The sequence below is a fragment of the Mus caroli genome, chromosome 7 (assembly GCF_900094665.2).
Source record: "Mus caroli chromosome 7, CAROLI_EIJ_v1.1, whole genome shotgun sequence".
NCBI lineage: Eukaryota > Metazoa > Chordata > Mammalia > Rodentia > Muridae > Mus > Mus caroli.
Window position 1 is genome coordinate 132,633,203 of NC_034576.1, and position 22,570 is coordinate 132,655,772.

The 22,570-nt window shown below is 48.6% G+C and overlaps 1 protein-coding gene across 10 annotated transcripts in view; it reads left to right on the top strand.

Annotated features, from left to right (window-relative positions):
* Tacc2 (transforming acidic coiled-coil containing protein 2) overlaps positions 1-22,570 on the top strand; it is a 210,366-nt gene that overhangs the window by 72,551 nt on the left and 115,245 nt on the right. For 6 of the 10 annotated variants that reach the window (XM_029479161.1, XM_029479156.1, XM_029479157.1 and 3 more), the window contains exon 6: positions 443-544. The exons of 3 other annotated variants lie outside the window; for them this stretch is intronic. In XM_029479161.1, coding sequence (XP_029335021.1) covers positions 443-544 — 102 coding nt within the window. Of the gene's footprint in view, positions 1-442; positions 545-19,030; positions 19,364-22,570 lie in introns of those variants that run through there. One more of the 10 variants, XM_021167653.2, reaches the window with a different exon arrangement.

Sequence of the window (22,570 nt, forward strand, 5' to 3'; positions counted from 1 at the left end):
GGGTTAAGTGGTCCCATTTACCCTCTCTAGATGTGCTAGGATTTTGAAAAGGGGCACGGGGGTGGGGGTGGGGGAGGGTTGGGGGGTGGAGGCATGGAAGCTATTTGGATGACACGTCTTTCCTTGTGCTAATTCATCTAAAACCACTGGAAAAGCGTGAAGCGTTGACTGGCTGTGCGTGATTGGGGGATAGGCTGCAGGCAGTCATGTTTTCTGGAGTTCAGACACAGCTGCTTTCAAATGTGGAATCGTTTAGGTGCAAGGGCTCTATGTGATTCGAAGCAGCTCCAAGCTCCTGGCTGCCTAAAGCTTCCTTCTCTTCTTCCTAAAGATATGGGTGTAGTGGCCACTGAGTCTTTATTGGGGAATGTGCTTTTTAACTTAGGATTTTGGCTCTCTCCAAGTATCTGATCCTTGCAACCACTTCCTTTCCTTGTCTCAGAAAGAGCCCAGGGCCCGGCCCGGCCACTTTGCCTTCAGTTCCTGAGGCGTGCGTTCCGAAAGGCTTTCCAGCAGAGGCCCGAGATTTGGGGAGAGTAGAAAGGTCAGTGACACAAAACCCGTGGCACCTTCCTTAGATAGATGTGCTGTTGACTTCCTGAAGGATGGTAGTGTTGTTTGAGGGTATCGCACATAGCCCAGGCTAGCCTCGAACCTATCAAACTAAGGACGACTGAATTCCTGGTCCTCTGGAGACATGCTCCCCTGTACAAGGCTGAAAGCAGATTTTCTGCGTGTGCTGTTATTTATGTATGAGAGGAAGCCAGGGGTGGTGAGACACATCTGTAGTCCCAACATTTAGGAGCAGAGGCAGGAGAATCAGGAGTTTGGGGGCTGAGCTACATTGAAGACCCTGTCTCAAGTATATGGGGAGGTGGGGCAGATAACCATATCAATCCTATGTGTACTTCAGTCATGCAGTTCAGAAGTAATGATTCAGAGCAACTTTGTTGGCAATAGCGATGCTTGCTTTCATACCTGGGCTCTTACCTTTAAAAACAAACAACTCCTCTAAGTTATAATCCACACAACATATAATCCACTCATTTAAAGTCTACATATATATACCCCACACATAGACACAAAGATACACACACGCACACATAAACACACAGTACAAGCCTTAGTGTGCTTAGAGTTCTATGATGAAGGTCACAATCAATTTAGAACTGTCACACACACACCCCAAAAGCTCTATAGCCCCAGATGTCACACCCTATTCTCCTATATCCTTAGCATGGGCACACACTAATCTAGTTTGATCCCCTTTGAGGCTAATGGGTCAACACTGCTTTAATCTCTGAAGCAAGAGTTGCACGTCAATGGAAGCCACCCTCCACAGACACTTTCAAACAAGGAGGGTGGAGTACAAATGGAGCCATGCCACTCAAACCTTACCCCTTGCTCTTTACCCCAAGTGAGTGCGTGCTGCCTGTGGCTGTGCAGAAGCTGCTGTCTACATTTATTAAGGGACAGGGAGGCATCGTGGACACCACATTGTGAATAAGCTTTGCTGAATACCTAGACCTTTGGTTGTTGAATGCTCTCTCTCTCTCTCTCTCTCTCTCTCTCTCTCTCTCTCTCTGTGTGTGTGTGTGTGTGTGTGTGTGAGAGAGAGAGAGAGAGAGAGAGAGAGAGNCTCTCTCTCTCTCTCTCTCTCTCTCTGTGTGTGTGTGTGTGTGTGTGTGTGAGAGAGAGAGAGAGAGAGAGAGAGAGAGAGAGAGAGAGAGAGAGGGAGAGAGAATGTATGTTAGAGTCTAAATTAGTACCTGTGTCGTGTCTCCTACCAACAGCTGTGGGTGTTTTTGCAAATTATTTGATTCATATTTTCACATGCTGAAAGAATGCATGGTCACCTGTTTTTGGAGTCTCAACACGTCCCCCAGCTCCCAGCTGCTTCTGCTGCCCCACAAGAACAACTCCTGTGACTCTAGGCCAGCACATGTGGCCTGAGCTGTCCAAACAGATTTCATGTGAACCATCTCTTGCAGGGCTCACTGGCATGCAGCTCTTGCATTCCAACTTTAGGTGTAGGAAAAATATCTGTGTAGCCAGGAAGTCTCTTCTGCCCTACAAGTCTGTATCAGTGCCTTCCTTCTCAGCATCCACAGACATTTTATCATTCTTCCTGGGGAAGCTCAGGGCCCGGCTTAGGCTTAGAGAAGTCCATAAATAGTTCATGACTCAGTGTTTAAATCACTTCAGAATTTAAAATAGTATTTTCTGAGTAAATACTAGAAATTAGGGTTTTTTTTTTTCTGCCACATTTGTAAAGTATAGAAAACCAGAAAGAAACGAGGGAGCCAGAGAGGTGGCTCCGTGGTTAAGAGCCTATACTACTGTTCTTACACAGGGCCCAAGTTCTGTTCTCAGAATACACCTCTGGCAGTGGCTCACAACCACCTGTAACTCTGGCTCCGAGAGCTCTAACTCCCTCTTTTGGCTTCCAAGGCACCTGTACTCATATCCACATATCCAACCACATACGTACATATAATTAAAAGTAAAAATAAGTCTTAAGAAAAAAAATATGATTACTGGGCAGTAGTGGCACATGCCTTTAATGCTAATACTTGAGAGGCAGAGACAGGTATCCCTGAGTTTAGAGCCTGGTCTACGAATGAGTTCCAAGACAGGCAAGGCAACACAGTTGTTACTGTTATTTAGAATCATAGAATAATTTCACCTATTGAAATATTTAGGCATTTTTTTTCCTCTACCATCAAAACTCCTTACAAATCTCTTAATGGCCGTTAGCACAGAGGGATTGATCCCAGTCTTCACAGGCACTCAAGTGCTGTCATTGTCCTCCCGTTGAGACTTTACACACTCTGGAGCTTCCTGGTCCAAGTGGCAGCTGCCGTCTGCCATGTGATGTGTGAATGTGTGTGTGTGTGTAAGGTAGCACACACCTGACGTTGATGGTTTAGTATTTTCCAAAAAGAGAGTACAAAATATATCGTTAGTTGCTTTTATGCTGCTTATCTGTGAAATGATAACATCTAGAATTTTGGGGGTGTCAAAATGTATTGTAACAATTAGCTTCTTTCCTATTTATTTATTTATTTATTTATTTTTGCATCTTGCCAAGGCCAGAGCATACATGACTGGGGCAATGGGCAAGCATATAAAGGTTAAAGCTAGCAGCTGTCTGTGGGAGAGGGTTGGTGGACACAGACAGAAGCTGTGTGATAAAAGTCAAGGCCAAGACCCATCTCTGTTCCTCACTGGTTACGCAGAAAACCTTAGTGGGTGGAAATGACAGCAGGCACATCTCCTTCACCAGAGGGTCAAATAAAATCGTTGACTCAGCGGTCACACTGGCGGACCCTGGCGCTTGGTGCGTTGGGCTCCTGTGGTTCTGTGATTGACTTTCCTAGTATGATGAACTCAGCTACCAAACATCACCAAACACTGCTGTGGAGATGATTCCCGGGATCTTTGTTTGTGTATCCTAGTTGACGTTCCCATCTGCCAATTTCTGTTTTCCAGAAATGAATTTTTTTCCAAGTTAAAATATCTTGGGCAGCAGTATGCTGACCACTATACCATCAATACTAAAAGATATCATCACTCCACCACTCTTAAGATAACATAATAACATAATGGCTGTGAAAGTGTTCTTTCTCAGCCCCATCCATACCCCACAGTGATCTTACCTGACACCAGCTAACATTTTGGGGATGGCTTTTCATTGGGATGCTTTGTATATCTTTTTGTGTGTGTCCACTGTACTTTGGCATCAAAATGATGTTTCAAGTTGCATTTCCAATCAGACCCAAATTTCTACTATCCTGTTAGGCGGTCAAGAAGTTGATCCTACAGAATCTATTGAATTAAAACATCTTGCTGATAGGAGCGCTTGTCATCATCAGTATCTTAGGCAAGTGCTCACCCTCTGAGCTACAGACAGCCAGGGGCCAGTATCACTTTTGCTCTTTGGGTAACAAAAGGGTGAGTTGAAAACCATCTTACATAGCCAGGGGGAAGTGGGTGCTGTCTGTCATTCACACACACACACACACACACACACACACACACACATCTCTGTCATATAGTATATATGTATCTACCTATCTATGTGTGTGTCTATGTATTTATTTACCTTCCTATCTATATATCATCTATCTATCATCTGTGTATGTATGTATCTATCTACCTATCTTCTATTTATCTGTCTCAAAGCTTATAATAGCCAACTGGCACTGTTGGTAACAAGCCACAGTTTGTATCTTTTCAGTCATGGTCACTCATTCTGAGAAGCCAGCTCAGAGATAGTATTTGCAGAGTATTTCTGGACACTGTGTAATCCTGATGTGGCTGGAAGCTGAGACCTGGTATCAGAGCCAGCTAATGTTGAGAACTGAGTTGATATCACTGCTCTAGATCATCTTCCATGCTAGTGGAATACCTAGAATTTGGCATTTTGATTGTAAATGTTTAGGCAAGTGGTTCTGAATCAGTCTTGGACACTGCCCCGTATTCTACACATTTTTATTTAAAGTAGAGGTAGGGTCTTCAGTTCCACATGAGACAATGGTCAGCCAGCCAGCCGGTCCAATTATTAGTGCATTTTCTTTTTGAGATGGTATCTCACTGTGTAGCTCTGGAACTGATATGTAGACTAGGTTGGCCTTGAACTCATAGATATCCACTTGTCCTTGTCTCTGGAGTACTGGGATTAAAGGTGTGCAATGCTACACCTGGCTCAATTATTAGTGAATTTTAAGAGAATCAAAACATGTTGCCCAGTGCTTAGGCTGTCTGTGGAGACCTAGGCTCTTCACAAAGGGCAGCCAGGTTGAAAAGTTGAAAGAACTAAGAGACAGCTGGCTGCTTGCCAATGAGGCCCTGGCAGAACCTAAAAGCCACACAGAGCAGCTTCTCCTCTTCCCTCCCACACCATCTTCCCACACGGTCTCTGACTCTTCCTTCTCTCTCCATATCATCTAAAATTAGAAGCAGTGACACCAGGTTTTCAAGTTAAGAATAAGGTTAGAGGATGCCACAGCTGTGCAGATTAAGGAAAAGAAAAAAAAAAAAAACTGTTTCCCAACACGGTTCCTTCAGCAGAAAGGGCAATGAGAGCACTCATGTGCACGCATGCTCGCACGCACGCACGCTTGCTCGCTCGCTTGCTTGCTCGCTGAGCCGCCCTAGCTTTGCTTTTAGAGCAATATTCTTCTAACACGATAGACTGTTAGGAAGATAAAATAACACCTTCCTGGTTGGAGTGAGGTACTTTCAAGACAAAGCCTGGTATGCAGTGCGAACTTTTCAAAAATGGTGGCTGCTACTCGCCTGGAAGGCCAGGGGCCGCAGGAGCCCAGCCTGTCACGAGCCTCTGTTGCTTTCTGCGCACTGTGTTCCGCTCACCCTGTTCCACCCACAAGGAGCTCTTCCATGGACTTTGAACCCAGATCAAAATGTATTTAGGAAACCAAAGACAGCAGGCAGGGTGGATTGGTGTCGCAGCAGCCCCCCAGTCCCTGTGAACAGTCCAATAGAAGAGTCCAGAAGCCCTTTACCATGGAGCTTGGGGTCTGAGGCTTTTGTGTTTCACAATGAAAACCAATGTCCTAAGTGATGAATCAGTCCAGTGAAAAGGTGCCAAGTCTTTTTATGAGGTGCTCGGTCTCCTCAGAGGCTGAGGTGGAAACACCCATCCCCTTGACTAATAGGTCTTCCCTCTTGCTAACCCTTCTGTTGTGGCTTCCGCCCACACTACACCTGGTCCCAGTGCAGAGATGACCTTTCCTTTACTTGAAAGTCCCAACCTGGTTAGTGCTGGAATAAAACTGGGAGCGTTCTTGTTGGGCCTCATACTAATAGGAGGAAGCAGAGGTCCAAATAGGGAAAGCCTGGGGCCTAGAACTAGAACTGGCTTCTGGCCATTTTAACATCTAATATGGTGTTCCTCTTGCACTCACGGGCTGGGCCTGCAGGTCAGAACTCCCTGCCAATAGCAGCCACCACAATACCCCTCTAGACCTTCCTGAGAAGACTGCTTGGCTAGGGTCCAGAGTAGGACACATACAGACTTGGATATTGGCTGAGTTCAAGTTCTGTGACCTCAAGAACTGTTGTGACCCTTTCTGAACCTTACTGACTACCACAGGGCCATGCACAGAGCTGTGGCATGGTTAGAACAAAGCGAGACATATGTGTCAATGACAGTTGAGGTTAAGTTCTCTCACTCATCTCTCTCTCAGGACATAAGTGTCTTTGTAACTAGCTTGGCCCCTGAGTCTTCTCAACCCATAGTGAGGTTCTGTGAGTCCCACTGTTTTTTAGAAGAGAAAATGGAGGCTCCAATGTGTAACCTGGTCAGAGAGCTAGGTCTGGAAACTTTCTTCTAGGGAAGATCTTGAGATCTCAAGTGTATATTTTAAAATGCTCGCCATTAGCGCAGTGGATTTGGGGGGAGGTGAGTCTTTGACTCAGCATGTCCGTAGAAGCCTTCTATGGTGAGAGATGGTCTGTTTCTCTCCTACTCAATACGGTCGCCACTAGATTTGTGTGCTTTTTGTGTAATAAGGCCAGTGTTGGGAGCTGGAGAGATGGCTCAGTGGTTGAGGGCACTTGCTGGGCTGGTTCCCAGCAGCCGTGTGATTGGCCCACAACCATCTGATAAGTCCAGCTCCATTGGGTTCAATCCCCTCTTCCATCTTTAGTGGGGTACCAGGCATCTGCACAGTGCACATACATATGCAGGAAAAACAGTCATCCACACAAAGTAAATAAATCTTTAAAAAATTCAGGCTAGCTGGGTGTGCTAGCACACGCCTTTAATCCTAGCACTTGGGAGGCAGAGGCAGGTGGATTTCTGAGTTCGAGGCCAGCCTGGTCTACAGAGTGAGTTCCAGGACAGCCAGGGCTACACANAGAAATCCTTCCTCGGAAAAAAAAAAAAAAAAAAAAATGAGGCTAGATTTTTTTTTCTCTCTCCCTCCCTTCCTCCTCTCTTCTTTTCCCTCCTTCTCCCTCTCTCCCTCCTCTTTCTCCCTATCCCTCTCTCTTCTTCACCTTCTCTCTGCACTTTGCCCTCCCCCAACCCACATCCCACACCCCACACCCCATGGCAACTTCCCTGGCCTCCTTCCTTGGGGCCAGTGAACTTGACCAAGACTTCAATAACCCTGTCTTTAATATATTCCAAAAAAGGAAAGAAAGAAAGAAAGAAAGAAAGAAAGAAAGAAAGAAAGAAAGAAAGAAAGAAAGAAAAGAAAAAACCATGAGGCTGATGTCAGTGAGGACCCAAATTGTTAGCTTAGCTTAATGGGACTGGAGGCTTCTGTCTGGGGCAGCCCAGAGTCCATAGTGTTACCATAGCTGTAAAAGAACTCTGTTTTTTCTTCACCTGAGCAGGAGAGGATTCTGGGAGTGAAGCTCCGGAAATCTCTCACACACCTGCTGGTGCTCAGGTGTTGAGTGGTGCTCCTCCCCACTACCCTTTCCCTCCCACTGCTTCGCTCTGGAAGTGATGAGAACCAGAGCCAGTGCAGGGTACTAGGCAAGCAACTTACCCATAAACCACTTCTCACCTTGGGAAGGTGTGGCTGCCGCCGGGCAGAGTCTGGGGTACACAGTGAGTGTGTTTATGGTACTACTGCCTACTCAGGTGGGCCAGCAGGCAAAGTCCTGATGCACTGACCTAAGGAGTATGCTGGGCCTGAGATCCTGGCTCTGCTTGCTGACCACACACTCAGGCCTGCAGACCTGCTTGTCTCTGAACTGTCTGTGTTGCAAGGTAGCCCCAGGACACCTGGATAGCTGGCACCAAACGGGAACCCTCTCTGCCTACACATCTCCAAGGGCTGGATCTTCCAGGGTGCTCCTGTTCTAAGGAGATCCAGAATGGGCAGAGGTGCAGTAGTTAATGTTTCTGTGTTGTTCCTGTCCTGAGAAGCTGGCAGGGTCAGAGAAAGGCTTAATGCGCAAGAGCAACAGGCCCCAGCTCACAAAGTCCTGATGTTGACTTTTGTTTTCTTTTTCTTCCCTCCCTTCTTCCATCTCCCTCCCTCCTTCCTCCTCCTTTTCTCCTTCACCCCTCCCTTCCTCCTCAGGGTCTCATTCCTTCAGAATTCACTGTGTACCCCAGACTATTCCCAAACCCATGGGAATCCTACCAGCTCAGTCCTGCAAGTTCTCGGATTACAAAAGTGATCCACCATGCCCTTTCTTTCTTCCTCCCTCCCTCCCTCCCTCCCTCCCTCTTTCTTTCTTTCTTTCTTTCTTTCTTTCTTTCTTTCTTTCTTTCTTTCTTTCTTTCTTTCTCTTTTAATACTTCTCAGTTATCAGTTATCCGGTGTTAAATACTTTAGCAGCCCATGGAGTCACACGTACATGGCAAACACATTTTTCTGTTTGCAGAGAAGGCACTGGACACAGGTCTGGTTACTGCTTTGCTGAAGGTCTTTCATTTTTCAAGGCCAACATGAGGGGGTTGGGATACAAATACCAGATGGGTAGGAACAGCGGTCCTCTGCAGAGTGGGCTAGAGGGCACTCTGGTGCTTGGTGGCTCCAGTCAGCACTGACTTTTTAGGCCAGGTTCCCTATCTCTGAAGAGACTAGCAAGATACTGCAGGTGTTCCAGATAAGCAGAGAGAGTGCAGGGGAAGGGACAGGAAGGTACAGGGGCTTTGGAAGAAATCGGGCTGGAGGCAAGCTCAGCTCCCACTTTCAGCTCCCAGCCCTCATGTTGGATGGTGATCTGTGACCTGCCTGGAACGGTTTTGCAGGTGACCAGGACTGATTATCTCTCAGTATGAAAGGAATGGCAAATAGGAAGCAAGTGAGCAAGACACAGGCCACACTGCCCATAGTCAGCTCACAGCAAACACAGAGCAGAGGCCATTAGCTCCTGTAGGCTGTGTGGACAATCTGTGGACAGTGACATTATCACATTATCACAGCCGGCTCAGCACTTACCTAGTGAGTGTACACCAGGTGATAAACTGGCAGGGAGAAGCCAGTGACTGTCTCATCAGGGAAGCCCTGGGGTGGGCATTCGGGGTACTCTGGGCACAGGCTCCTCCCCTGGGAAGGATGTGGGATAGCGAATGCATAGGCAAGCTGTCTCACTGAAGCTGGTCTCGCTGGTATATGTGGCTTTCTCTTGCCTTGCCAAGGTCTCAGCTGAGAAGTCAGCCTGCCTGGTGTCCAGATGCCCTCTCTAAGGGATAGCACACCCTCCACCTGCCTGAGCTGCAGTGAGTGATCTTGTGCACAGGTTGGGAAGTTGGATGTCAGGGTCCCCAGTTCTTGGTCTAGTCATGGCAGCACAGAGAGACAGTGGTCTTGGCCTCAAGCCAAAAGGAGATGCCCCATTCCTATTTCTTAAGGAAGTTAGGCTTGCGGGGGGCCTGGATCTTGGTTACCTAGCACCTGATACTCTGTGTGACTCCCTAAGTTTACTGAATAATTAAATGCAAGCAGCTATCAGGCGGATTTGGGGTCAGACCAGACTTCAAAGGCAGTCAGCCTCTTCACCATTGCACAAATTCTGGAGGCCTGTTTCCTCATCTGGAACAGTGTGTAATACTTGTGACCTCAGAGAACTACTATGGAGATGCTACAAAAATAAACATATATTGGGGCTAGGGAGGTGGATCAGAGGGTAAAGGTGTTGGTTACTAAACCTAAGGGCTAATGGTTCAAGGAGAGAACCAACACCTGCAGGTTGTCCTGTGGTCTTCACACATACCCACCCTCCCACAGATCATGTACACGCACATAGTAAATGAATAAAGTATAATAAAAATAAAACATAGAAGGATCCCATCAGAGATCCTGTGTGACCCTGTAAGCACCTAAATATCAGGGGTTGTTTTCATTAATAGTATTTTATCACCATCACCATCACCATCACCATCACCATCATAGTTTGGATTGGTGATAACACTATTAAGGTGCATGTGTAAGTAGTAAAGACTATTTTCATACAGTTGCCCATAGAACTTGCTGAGGTTCACATATATCTGCTCTGCATTCCTTGGCACATGCCAGTTCCCGCCCACTCCCCCAACTACCCCATCCTGTAGCTACAGTCTTCAGTGTTGCAATATCTTATTGGAGGCAAGGTCAAACCATCTGGCACTCATGGAGAAAGCATTCTCTTGCTTGTGGAAACCCGGGCTTCGGGGTTAACCTCTCACCAAGAGCGGCTGCAAAAGGCTACAAAGCTAACATTAGTGGGTGAGCAGGGGCGTGGTCATGGGAAGCGAACCCTGAGCTCCTTAATCATTTTGGCAGGATCCTCAGGACTGCCAGCCCACCCAGGCCTCCTAGAAAGTGGGGAGTGGAAAGTATCTGGCCCTGATGCCTGCTGGACCCCTGGCAGATGATGAGCAGTGGGTAATAAATACTCAATGTCCGGAGCTGGCAGATAGGATTTGGGGGAGGGTGGGGATGCCAAGCCTGGGCTTGAGATTTCAGACATAGGTCAGACTGCCTTATAAGGCCCTCTATGGAGGGTATCTTGAAGATACATCTCTGGCTCCTGAGACTGGCAGTAAAGATACTGGCCTTTACAATGGGCATCACTTGAGGACTAGCTCAGTCAATCACACTAAAGCAAGAGAATGTCCAGGGACTTTTAGCCTCACTTTATAGATAAGAGGCCTAAAACCCAGAGAGGGTATATGACTTCTCTGAGCCTTTCAGGGTACCACTTATCCAACTGTCATTGGATGGGACTCTAGCTTCAGCCTTGCTGGCCCTGCAGCAAGCAGCCACTTCTTTACAACACAGGGAGCACCCCCAAAGAGGACCGGAGGAGCTGATGTTCCAGACTGTTTTATGGAGGGACTGGTAATTTAACCAAGGTAATCTTGACCTTGGATATTGTCCAAGGAAACTGCTCCTGCAGGTTCACTCTGACTTTTTGTAAAATAAGTAGGCTGCAGTTTCCATGCTGTGCAGCCGGCTCTCCTTTGCTTTGTCTAGATGCTTTTGTGGGAGAGGACTGTGGGCAAGCAGTACTGGGGCACTGGCAGATTCTCTAATTTACAGTGATGTGGGGAATATGTGGAATGTTGACAAGGGAGGAGAGTCTCGCTTAGAGCCCACGAGGGAAAAGATCCGCTGAAACCTGAGCTTCATCTCCTGGCTGGCAAGTCTGCGTGCTGTCCATTGGGGAAACCTCAGAGGAGAGGGCTGTCTGGGTCAAGTTTCCCTGCGAGCAGTGGGGCTGTGCATCCCTGGGAGATCGTGTGCTGTTTTTCAAAGGTCATTGCAGGCCTTGGTTTGGTTTTGCCTGAAGAGGGGAAAGGCATCTGTTAGAAACCTCCAGGCTCTACCTAGAACCAGTGCTTATACCTTTTAGTTTCCTGTCTTCCCGGCTGTGGAGGGGACTCTGCTCAAAGGGCCCCAGATGGGGAAACTATGCTTTTGGATTTTTTTTTTCCCCTTTGCATTTTGGATATGGGAACCAGGGATGGTACAAATGGGAAAACTGGCTATTGGCTTTAAAGCCTAACCCAAGTCATTGATGTCCTTTCTTCTGTGTCCCTCTCCCTTTGTTAGAACAGAGGAGACATGTACAAGTGCAGAGGTAGGCTCAGACTGGAAGGCAGAAGGCACTCACTTGCAAGTTGGAGCCCCAGTGAGTCTGAGATAGTGGCCAGAGCCACTCACTCTCATCTCTTGTGTGCACAAGTGTGGGTGTGTGCATCTGTGCTAGAGAGAGAGAGAGAGAGAGAGAGAATATGAATATATGTGGTGTAAGTATGTGGTATATGTATGTGATGGTTGTGTGTGGTGTATATGCACAGGTGGAGACCAGAGGAAGACACTGGGTGTCCTCTATCACTCTACCTTATTCCTTTGAGACCAGATCTCACCATTCTGCATTTTTCAGCTAGGCTGGCAGCCAGCAAAACCTAGAGACCTTCCTATCTTTGCTTTCCACAGTGCTGGGTTTACAGACACATGTGAGCCTACCTGGTTTGTTACATGGGGCCTGGGGTGCAAACTGGTCCTTCTGGCTCTATAGCAAGTGCTCTAACCCATATCAAGCCTTCTCTCCATCCCTCTGCCCTCAGATTTTTCAGGCCCTTCCGCCCATCCTACCCATCTCCCTGCTCCTGGGTCTGGAGGAGACCATATTGTGCTTTAAGATAGTAGATGTTTGACAGATGATGTTCTTGTGGAGCCTTCCTACTTTTCTAGTTACCCAGAATCCTGTTAGTCTTACCCAAGGGGAAAGAGGCTTTTCTGCAGCCTGGCTCCAATTTGAAGGCAGAAACAGCTGTGCCCTGATTTGTTGACTGGCTTTTCATCCTCTGCCAAAGAGCTTGGATGTTTTGAGGTAGACATTGCCTAGGTTCAAGTCTTGTCACTTACTCATGGTAGGAGAGTTGTCTCTTAGTCTCTGCTGGTCTGTTCCCTCAACTAGAAGATGGGTATAAATTAGTACCTACCTCATGAGGACTCAGTGTCATGGTGTGTGAGAAGGGCTTGCTCAGCGCTGGCCCAGTCATGAACTCTGTGGATATCTGTCACTGTGGGAGAGTCTGGGGAGGGACAAGGGCCATGCTGATCCCCTAATCTTTAGCATAATGAATTACACACAGTAGGTCCTCACCAGATGGTTGTGGAACGGTGTGACTTGCTGGCAGATACAGACGTGTCTGGATCGTCTATCAAGAAGAAAACCTGAGCCGGGCATGGTGGCGCCTGCCTTTAATCACAGCACTCGGGAGGCAGAGGCAGGCGGATTTCTGAGTTCGAGGCCAGCCTGCTGTACAAAAGTGAGTTTCAGGACAGCCAGGGCTATACAGAGAAAACCTGTCTCGAAAGACAAAAAAAAAAAAAAAAGAAAACCTGTTGGCCAAGCTAGTTCAACAAACAGTAAAGTCATCATGGTCATAAGCCATTCATTCACTCAGCCATTCACACTTCTCACACACGGGGCTTAGTCTGGGCACTTAGAACTTCTCACCCACAGAGCACTGTTTGCTCTTCTTGCGTCACCCTTATCTTTGCTCCACACTGACATAGTCCAGGGGACTCTGAAAAGTGCTGATGGCAAGGGCTAGGGACACAACAAGCCCAAAGCCCTGGGGAGGAGGACAACCTCCCAGCCCCAGGGTCTCTGATTTAACTGCCACAGTGTATGCAGGCTGTGGAAGACTAACTGTCCCAGTGGTATCTGTCCAATAGTCTTTAGATGTCTGTTGTTAAGTAGAAGATGAGATGTCTGTAGTACCACCATGGAGAAAGCACGGAAACCTCCCTCACCTCGGTCCTGCCCGGACCTCGGAACTCTGTGTCATTCCTTAGATGTTTTCTTTCCCATCCTTGCCCTGATATCATATGAATGTACGATTCTGCTTCCTGGAGAAAGTTTTTTATCTGCCAAGGAAGACAGTATGGCTTCGGCCTTCTAGTCGACCAAAGGTATGCTTCAAGTTTAGGCTGGGTTGTGGGAGCTGAGGGTCAGCACCTCGGTTCCAAACTCAAGCTGGAGCAGTATGAAGTGAATGGTGTGGGCTTCACGTGCCCGCAGGGAAATCCCAGTGACTACAGCTAGAACTTTCGGACAGATTGCCGCCATCGAGGGTGTCTCTCTGTGTGTATTTTGGGTTTGAGAGGCTGACATTCAGCTGAACATGGGTGGAGGCAATAGCTGAATTGTTAGAAGGCCTGAAGAAATCTGTCTCTCTGCCGTACAACCAAGTGTTGCCGTGTGGCGGTTGAGGAATGTGCCTTGCTGCTTGCCAACACTTCAGAGAATGTGAGGACTTAGAAGCCCAAGCAGTGATTCCTTCTGGAGAAAGTAAATAAAAGTTCCTTCAAGTACTGTGTTGTGAGTGTGAGGACTTCACCCTTTATGGCACGCAGGAAAGGACGCTGGTCCTGGGTTTGTTACCATCTCCTCCTTTCTAGGTCTGCAGAATATACAGAAAAGTTACAAATATCCCTCATTCCTGTGGGCTGGGGAGGAATTTGGGTTCTGCAGACACACAGCTGTGTTCTGTGTGGTCCTATAATGTCATCACTCTAACCTGGTTCCTCCTGTGTCAACTAAGGGTCATGGTCATGCTTACCACTGGTCCACCATGACAGTGAAAGGGGAGAAGAGGTGTAGCTACCCCCAAAGACTCTTGGTTACACAGTGCTCACAGAGCTCACCTGGCACCTGGTCCAGGAAGCTGCCTCAGCCAGTGGAGCTCTTGCTGTGTGAGCATAAAGACCCAAGTTGGACTTTCCATTACTCATGTAGAAGTCAGACATGGGAGTGTAGCTCCAGTGCTGGAGTGTGAGACAGGTCAGTCCCTGAAGGTTGCTGGCCATCCAGTCTAGCCTAATCCGTGAATTTTCCGTTCAGTGAGATACCCCAACTCAGAAAATACGGAGAGCGACGGAGAAGGACACTTAATGTTGACTTCTGACCTCTACACATAACTCTACACATATATACATGTACACACGCACACACACACACACACACACACACACACACAGGGGCACACATGCACACGGGGACACAGAGATATACAGGCTTACCTGATATATAACATTTTTGAGGGGAGAGAAGGTTTGCTTTGGCTTATGGTTCTAGGAGGTTCCATCATTGTGGGGAATACATAACAGCAGGCAGAGAAGACAGAGTGACCAAAGCAGGAGGCTGGCTTGTCACACTGTATTCACACTTAGGAAGCAGGGGGTACACAGGAAGTGGAGCCCAGCTTCTAAACCCCAGGGTGCATTCATTCCCAGTGATTCACTTCCTCCACGGAAGCTGCACCTCCTGAAGACTCAAGCCTTTGTAGATGGCACCCCAGCCTTTGAGGTTTCAGTACGTGACTGGTTGTCTACTTGCTTTTAGGCCTGTGGTCAAACACATGATGGAGCAAAGTTGCTCTCTTACTCGCTAAGTAACTTGTTTGTTAGAATGGTGCTGCAGAGGGTTGGGGGATGGGGAGAGAGGATGCAGAGCCCTGCTGATGCTGCTGAAGGTTGGTCCCAAAAGGCTCTCATCCACTTCACAAAGTCAAATGCATTCTCTTTGCCTCTAAGAGGTGCCAGTGTCTTAAGGGTCATTATCGCTCAAAAAAGCCATGGTTTTTGATTGTTTTAATTTAACTTTATATGCATTGGAGTAAGGGCATCAGATTCCCTGGAACTGGAGTTACAGAGCTACCATGTAAATTGAATCCCAGTCCTCTGGAAGAACAGTCAGGGTTCTTAGCCACTGAGCCAGCAGCCCCCAAAACCATGTGTAAAGTCTCCTTTAAGATCCAAGGCACTTCCACGGTTAACTAGACCATATCAACGCCCTATTTCTCAATTTCTGTGTTGGCTAGCTCTCCATTGCTATACAATGTATAGTCCCAGGGGGAGGCCACATGCCGGGCAAGGTACAGTGGCCAGCAGCTGGAGCAGGAAACCGACTGTTTACATTTTATCTGTTCACAGGAAGCAAGGAAAACCAAACACCGTTCTTAAAGTAGGGACTTCTATTGTCTCTTTGGTTTTCGCTAACTGATTATTAGCGGGAGGGCACTGAGAAACCCTAAGGCAATTAGCCAGTTATCTGAAACTTGGGCAAGATCAGATCGGAAGCTCTCCCCACACCCAGTGCTGGGTAAGATGTTCCCTTTCAGTCTATGCTGTGTGGCAGCCATCCCCTCCTGGCTGTAGGACTGAGCACAGAAGCAAGCCCTGAAGTATACAACTTTAATCCTAGTGTGTGTACTGCAGGTACCAGTGGCTGGTGGAACTCCATCAGTGCTCCCTGTAGGGGAGCAGAGCATATGCTGTCTGACATTTGTGAATGCCCAAACCTGAGGCCTGTGAGTCTTTAGAAATATGGCCCTGAAACTCAGAGTCCCCATTCGTAGAACTTGCTTGCATTCATTAGCATATCAGACAGACTTCATGTTGGACTTTCAGCCTCTAGCAAGGAGTGAGTGTGTTCTTGATCTGAGGCTTGGTCTCCGTGCTGCATTCTGTGTTTCCTGTCAGTTATAGCTGGCCCCCCATGTTTCTTGATACAGGCCTCATCCCAAGGATTTCTCTGTGTACAAAACTGTGGCATTGCTAGCTTAGAATAGGAGTATGGTGATCAAGGAGGAGCCTTTGGTCCAATGGGGAAGATATAAGTTCTGGGATAGAGTGGAGTTTCTCTCCAGCCTCTTGCAAGATCTTTTAAGAGTGCGCCCAGGTTTCCCCCTCCTGCTTCCTGTCTCTCCACTTGCAGTCTGTCTTTCCAGGCAGGGTCCTGTCTTCATCAGCTTTATGTCCCCATGGGCACTTGGAGTGTTTACTGCTGGTACTCCGTGACTTCATCAGTTAATAGTAATTTCTGTGTTAGCCTAGTCGGCGTGCAGGTTTGCCGCCTGCCTTCCATCCGTGTTCTCACAGGCTCGTCCCTTCTCAGTCCAAGTACAGCCGTGTTGCCACAGCAGAGCATTAACAGAAGCTCAACACAAACAGAGCAAAGCCTCCTTGGTGGAAGGGCCAGGCCCTTTGTATTCCAGACAAGTCCACCCCTCCCCTGTCCCTTGTCACTCTTTCCAGAGGTTTAGAAGGACCTCTGCGGTTAAACCAGGCATCTGGGTAATGAACACTAATCCCCTTATCTTAAGGCCAGATGATTCCATCCTGTTTCCACCTGCTACCATTACTTCCCTTGCCATTGCTACGGTTTCTTTTCTAAAACGTCCTGACCCAAAGCAACTCAGCGGAGGAAGGCTTTACAATTCCAGGACACACTCCATCACTGGGTGACCACCAAAGCAGAAAGTCAAGGAACTAGGCATAGCACTTGCACAGTCAGGAGGAGACAGACATGGATGCAGCCTGTTCGAGCAGTACTGGCTAGCCATCCCTACTCTCCCACAGTCCAGTGCCCCAGACTGGGGAAGTGATACTACCCACAAAGGGCTGGATCTCTGTCCATGAATTAACTGTCTAAATGATTCCCCATGCACACGCCCACAGGCCAGCCTGACCTGGATAGTTCCTCAGTTGAGATGCTTGCCTGGTGGTTTCCAGGCTGTGTCCACTGACGGTTAACCAACCAGCACATACGTGTTTACAGAACATAGTCACAGACTATGAGGAATATGGATACCTTTGGGGGAGGGGACATGCTACGTTCTCACGTCCCAGGACCACAGAGCTGTCCTCTGTCATGAAGGTCCTGTAGTTGTCACCTGGGGAAGAGGGTTTCACATGGGAAAGGCCTGTCACCTCAAGGACATTGTTGCCTAGATGGGGGGCTCAGGCTCCTAGGATGACTGGAGGGAATGTTCTTACCCCCGGGGCAGCTGCTTCTGGACTGTATAAAAAAAAGTCACTAAGGAGTATGTCTTAGTTAGGGTTCTACTGCTGTGAACAGACACCATGACCAAGGCAAGTCTTACAAAAAACATTTAATTGGGGCTGGCTTACAGGCTCAGAGGTTCAGTCCATTATCATCAAGGTGAGAGCATGGCAGTATCCAGGCAGGCATGGCACAGGCAGAGCTGAGAGTTCTAAGTCTTCATCCAAAGGCTGCTAGTGGAAGACTGACTTCCAGGCAACTAGGGTGAGGATCTTATGCCCACACCCACAGTGACACACCCATTCCAGCCAGGTCACACCTAGTCCAACAAGGCCTCACCTCCAGATGGCGCCACTCCCTGGTTCAAGGATATACAAATCATCACAGAGTGTTTGTCTGAAATTTCTGTCTCCAGTTCCTGCCTTGAATTCCTTGGCTTCCCTCAATAATGGATTTTTTTACCTTTTTTTGAGGGGGGGGGTGGGTTTTTTTTTTTTTGTTGTTGTTTGTTTGTTTCATTTTGTTTTCGAGACAGGGTTTCTCTGTGTGACAGTCCTGGCTGTCCTGAAAATCACCTTGTAGATCAGGCTAGCCTCAAACTCATGGAGATCCACCTGCCTCGACCTCCTGAGTGCTGGGATTAAAGGCTTGTACCACTATACCCGGCTCAGTGATGGACTGTAAAGTGTGAATTGAAATAAACCCTTTCCTTTCTCAAGTTACTTTTGGTCAGTGTTTTATCGAAGCAACAGGAAATCAAACTAGGGTACTTCACCAATGGCTGATGGTACATTTAAGCGAATCAGTAGATTGGGGTTCTAATTTGTGAAATGACCACAATAATATGGTACCGATGTGCTTGTGACAAGTGAATGAGCTAGGAATCTATTAATTGGTCCTCAAAATGTGACTCTTAGAAATGCTTTTTTTTTTTTTAATACAGAAAATATTTCTGTGGCAGCATAGTCTACAAATCCGGCTAGGGATTTCTCACCTGGGGCTCTCCAACCTAGGGCATGTTTCTTTAAGGGAAGGAAAGGAAGTGTCGAGTCACCCTGAGTCTTCTGCCCTTTGGTCTCTGAGTCTATAAAATATAGCAATGTTTTCTTTCACACAAACCTTAAAATAGGAAGCCTGACACCCACATACAGCCACATTCTCTTTTCAAGTGGGGTCGAGCGGCAGAAATTTCCAGAGGAAAAGGTGTGGCGGTGGGCAGGTAAGTACCACTTCTCTGTATGAGGAGATGCAAGTGAAAGAGCTCCTTTTAGACCCTAAAAGGAAAAAAAAAATCTCGAAACCAAACAGAAACGTACACAGTCCCTAGAAATACGCCTGCTTCCGAGGTTGCAACAGCTAAAGAAGCAGGCAGGGCAGCAGCTGTGCAAAGTTTACTGAAAGTTTCTGTGGCTAAGCGTCTGTCCGGAAGACAAGCAGGCAGGCAGGCAGAAGGCAAGGCCAGTGTGGATTCAGGTAGTGTCTTGCCCCCACCCACCTCCAACTTCTTGCTTAGGTTTCTCCAGCTAGCAGGCAGGAACCAACCCCGCCCCAGCTCTGGGCTCCAATCCTTCCTTCACGTGGCCACGCATAGGGGAAAGCGCCGTGGAAAAAGGACTCCCAACAGTAACAAGTTGTTGTGACTCAAAAACTCCTGGAAGAAGTCTGCGGGGCGTTCGGGTGCGGTCCTGTCCCCGGCACCCTAGCCTGAGGGTGCACTTCGGCGGGGCCCCTGGGTGCGTGTGGGCGCGCCGGGCAGCACATTCCTGGCCGGGGAGGAGAGCGCGGCGGGCGCCCCTGCGAGCAGCTGGCTGCGCTGGCCCCGAGCGAGCGCTCGGAGCTGGGGGAGGAGCCTGGCCCGGTCGCCGGCGCTCTCCCAGTCATTGGCCTTTTGTGCTGCAACTTTTCCCGAGCCTTTCGGGGAGCCCGCGCCCGCCCCGCGCCGTTGCCCCGGGAAAGTTTGCTTTTCCTGGGTCCTCCCGCGTGGGGACTGCGTCAGGCTCAGAGGACTCAGCCTGTCCGGGGGACTCTGGTGGTTGTGTCCCGGGAGAAAGGCGGCTACGTTGAGGGCCAGCCCTGATCATCCCGGGTAAGTGCGCAGTGGTGACTGCGGGCGCACGTGGGGTCAGGGAGGAGACACAGGACCCCCAAGACCTTGGCCGCCAGACAAAGCCGTGCTAGAAGGGGCTGCGAAGCTCCTTTCTGCTTTCCTAAGAGGGACTTGTGTCGGCTCTGAAAGTAGCAAAGTACACTTTTGTGTTCCCTGCTGGCAGCGGCGTGTATCTGTCAGGGAACTGGCGGGACCCAAGCGTCTGTCTGGAGGCTGGTTCCCCCAAGTGGGCCACCAAGAGTCAGTGCCTGTGGGCGGAGTGTTGGGGTCCTCCAGGTTTCCGGGGGAGGGGGTTATCCCTGACCAGAGGCTGCCTCTTGCCATCTCTACTGGGCTCATTTTCCTAGTCGTGTTGGTTATGCGGAGGGTCTCTTGGGGGCATCTTTGTCGGTCACGTTGATGAGTGTGGATGAGTCTTAAAGATCTGCACAGGATTTCCTCCGAGTTTGAGACTTTTAAATTCTCGAACAGTTACGTCAGCCGGGCTGAGCGCACTTCTGGGCTCCAGGGCAGCACGTGACCCAGCCGAGCTCCCCTCTAGGCGTCCTTTGGCTCAGCTAGGCTGCACCGGGTTCTCTTACTTTGGGTGTTGTGCACAGGCAGCTTCAGAAGTGCTGTGATTGCCTAGGAATACCCCTCTATATACCTGCTGTTTTCTTTTGTCCCGTGTTGGTCTTTTCTTAAAAAGTGGCGACGCGACACACGGTTGTCTTCCGGTGTCAAATGGAGAGAGAGATTTGTGGTAGCTGGTAGAAATAGAAACACCGGAGGAGATAGAAGCCTACTGAAGAGGAGGGGAGAGGAAAGGGCTTGCTGAATGGGTTTACACGTGCCCTGTGATCACCCCAGGTCCCCATTGAACAGTCCGTGGAAAACTGAGGGTCCCAGGGCAGACTCCTATTTGTTTTGTCCCAGAGGAAAGCACAGTTCTCTTATGAGGCAGAGAGAGCTCCCGATTCATTTCTCTGATTCCCTGTAGAGTGGCCACATTTAAAAGAGGCCACACTTTCTTTTATATGGAGCAATGACTTTGGCTGGTTTACACTCATTCAGATCTACATGTAGATTTCAGTGTTGAGTCTCAACTTATGCTTTTGGGCTGACAGTTTGAATGTGGAAGGGAGACTAGGGCTGGCTGTGCTGGCCAGTGTGTGGAAGGATTTTCATGGGTCTCTTCTTCACAGGCCCAGCCCTGTCCTGGGCGTTTTTCTCTAAGGAGACTTGGAGCAGGATATAATCTGGCAGCTGGCCCCTTATACAGTCACTAGGGTGGATTCAGTCTCTAGGCCACCTCCTTCTTCTGATGCCACTCAAATGTTAGGTCCCAAGCTAGGTGCAGTGCCGTGTGCCCTTAATCACAGCTCCGTGGCATGGTATGTTGAATATGGTAGCCAGCATTTAAGACCCATCTTAAAAGAAACAAAGTTCTGAAGTTAGCTCAAGCCTCAGAGTATGTCCATGGAGTATGGTCTGCTTGTATTCCAGTCATTCATACCCAGACATCTTTGCTTACGGAAGTCTGCAGGTCAGTTCTTGGGGCCTCTGTGAAACCTAGATAGAATTAGTCCTTCCCCTCTGTTGCCAGCGCATGGACTATTTAAACTGGAAGGACACTTTAAGATCAAGGTTTCCTGTAACAGATTTGAAAAAGAAGCATGGACGTGCAGGGTCTCATCTAGGATTGCATTCCAAAGTGGGGCTCCAACACAGCACCCCAGACACCTGACCTGGTTGTGTAGGTGTCACAGCACAGGCAGCCTCTGGTTTTATTTGGTATTGCATTGGTGTTGTTTGTTTGTTGTTTCTATGGAGACAGACTCTGCATGAGGAAACGACATATCTAGCATCTAGTTTACAGAACTACTTCCATAAAAACTGGCAGGGTTCTGGAGGGGGGTGGTTGGTGGCAGTTGAATGACTTCAAGACTGTAAGGTCATGTGTGCGTGTGTGTGCGTGCGTGTGTGTGACAGAGAGAGAGAGAGAGAGAGAGAGAGAGAGAGAGAGAGAGCGCGAGCGAGCGTGCAGGTGCATCTGTATCTGATGGGCAGACTTTGATAGGGGTCAGCACCCATTGGAAGGGATATCTAGAAACACAGAAGGATATTTCTGGTTGCCTTGGTGACCAAGTGCACTATAGGCATCTGGTGGGGGTGGGTCAGAGGCACTTTGCATGGGACAGGCCTGAACAACCGGGAATCGCTACTCCAAGTAGCAGTAGTGACCTAAGTGGAGGACTCTGCCAAGGTCACAGGAATTCAAAAGATACTTTTTAGGAAGATGTGGAAACAAACCTACCTATGGCAGCCAGGTTCTAAGCTGTAGATGTGGATGAAGCTAGAAGACAAGGAAGGTGTAGCGGAGAGCATTGGCAAGATGCTGATGGGGCTAGCAGACAAGGAGAGTGTGGTGGAGAGCATGGGCATGCATGTGTGCACATGGATGTGTGTTTTCCTGGGATTTGGTCCCTTGGCCCAGAACACGGTCCTGGGATCATCGTGGTTGGGTCTGGCAGACTCCTGCACCTGCGCACAGACAATCAGAAGGTTTCAGAAGTTGACAGAGTCAGTGGCTGAGGTTGTCCAGAGGAGCAAATCTAAGAAAGAGAAGGCTCACAGCCAGGTCACCGGGTCTCTGCCATTGTGACCAAGGTCTGTGAAACCCAGCTTGGGGATGGATCTTTTGCTGCCTCTGCCCCAGTGAGGTCACAGACCTTGGTTTATAATCTGAACAATCATTTTCACAGCGACTCCCTTGGATGACAAAACATCTCAACAGATTATGAAATAATTTGAGAGAAGTGAGAGGCATGAAAACAAACACTCAGGAGAAACAAAGGTTTGCGAGGCAGGGCCTCTAAAATTAGAGCAATGGTCTCCAGAAAACATAGTGCTGGTGGCGGAGGCTCCATTCTGGACGTGGGGGAGGGGCTCAGCACCACCCCGCTCTCCGTCTCCCCTGTGTACTCTGTTATAGGGTTTCAGCTTCTCATCTACCTAATGGATTCAGGCGTGCCAGTTAAGAGAAAGCAAAGTTCTCGAAGACTCATTTCCCCTGGGGCGGGAGGGGCAGTGTAGAGATTGCCAAGGATTTAGAGACAAAGACTCAATCTTACCAGCCCTGCCTCCCCTCCTACCAGCTGTGTGACCTTGGAGGAGTCCTGGACCATCTAGGGGTCTCTCTCTTTA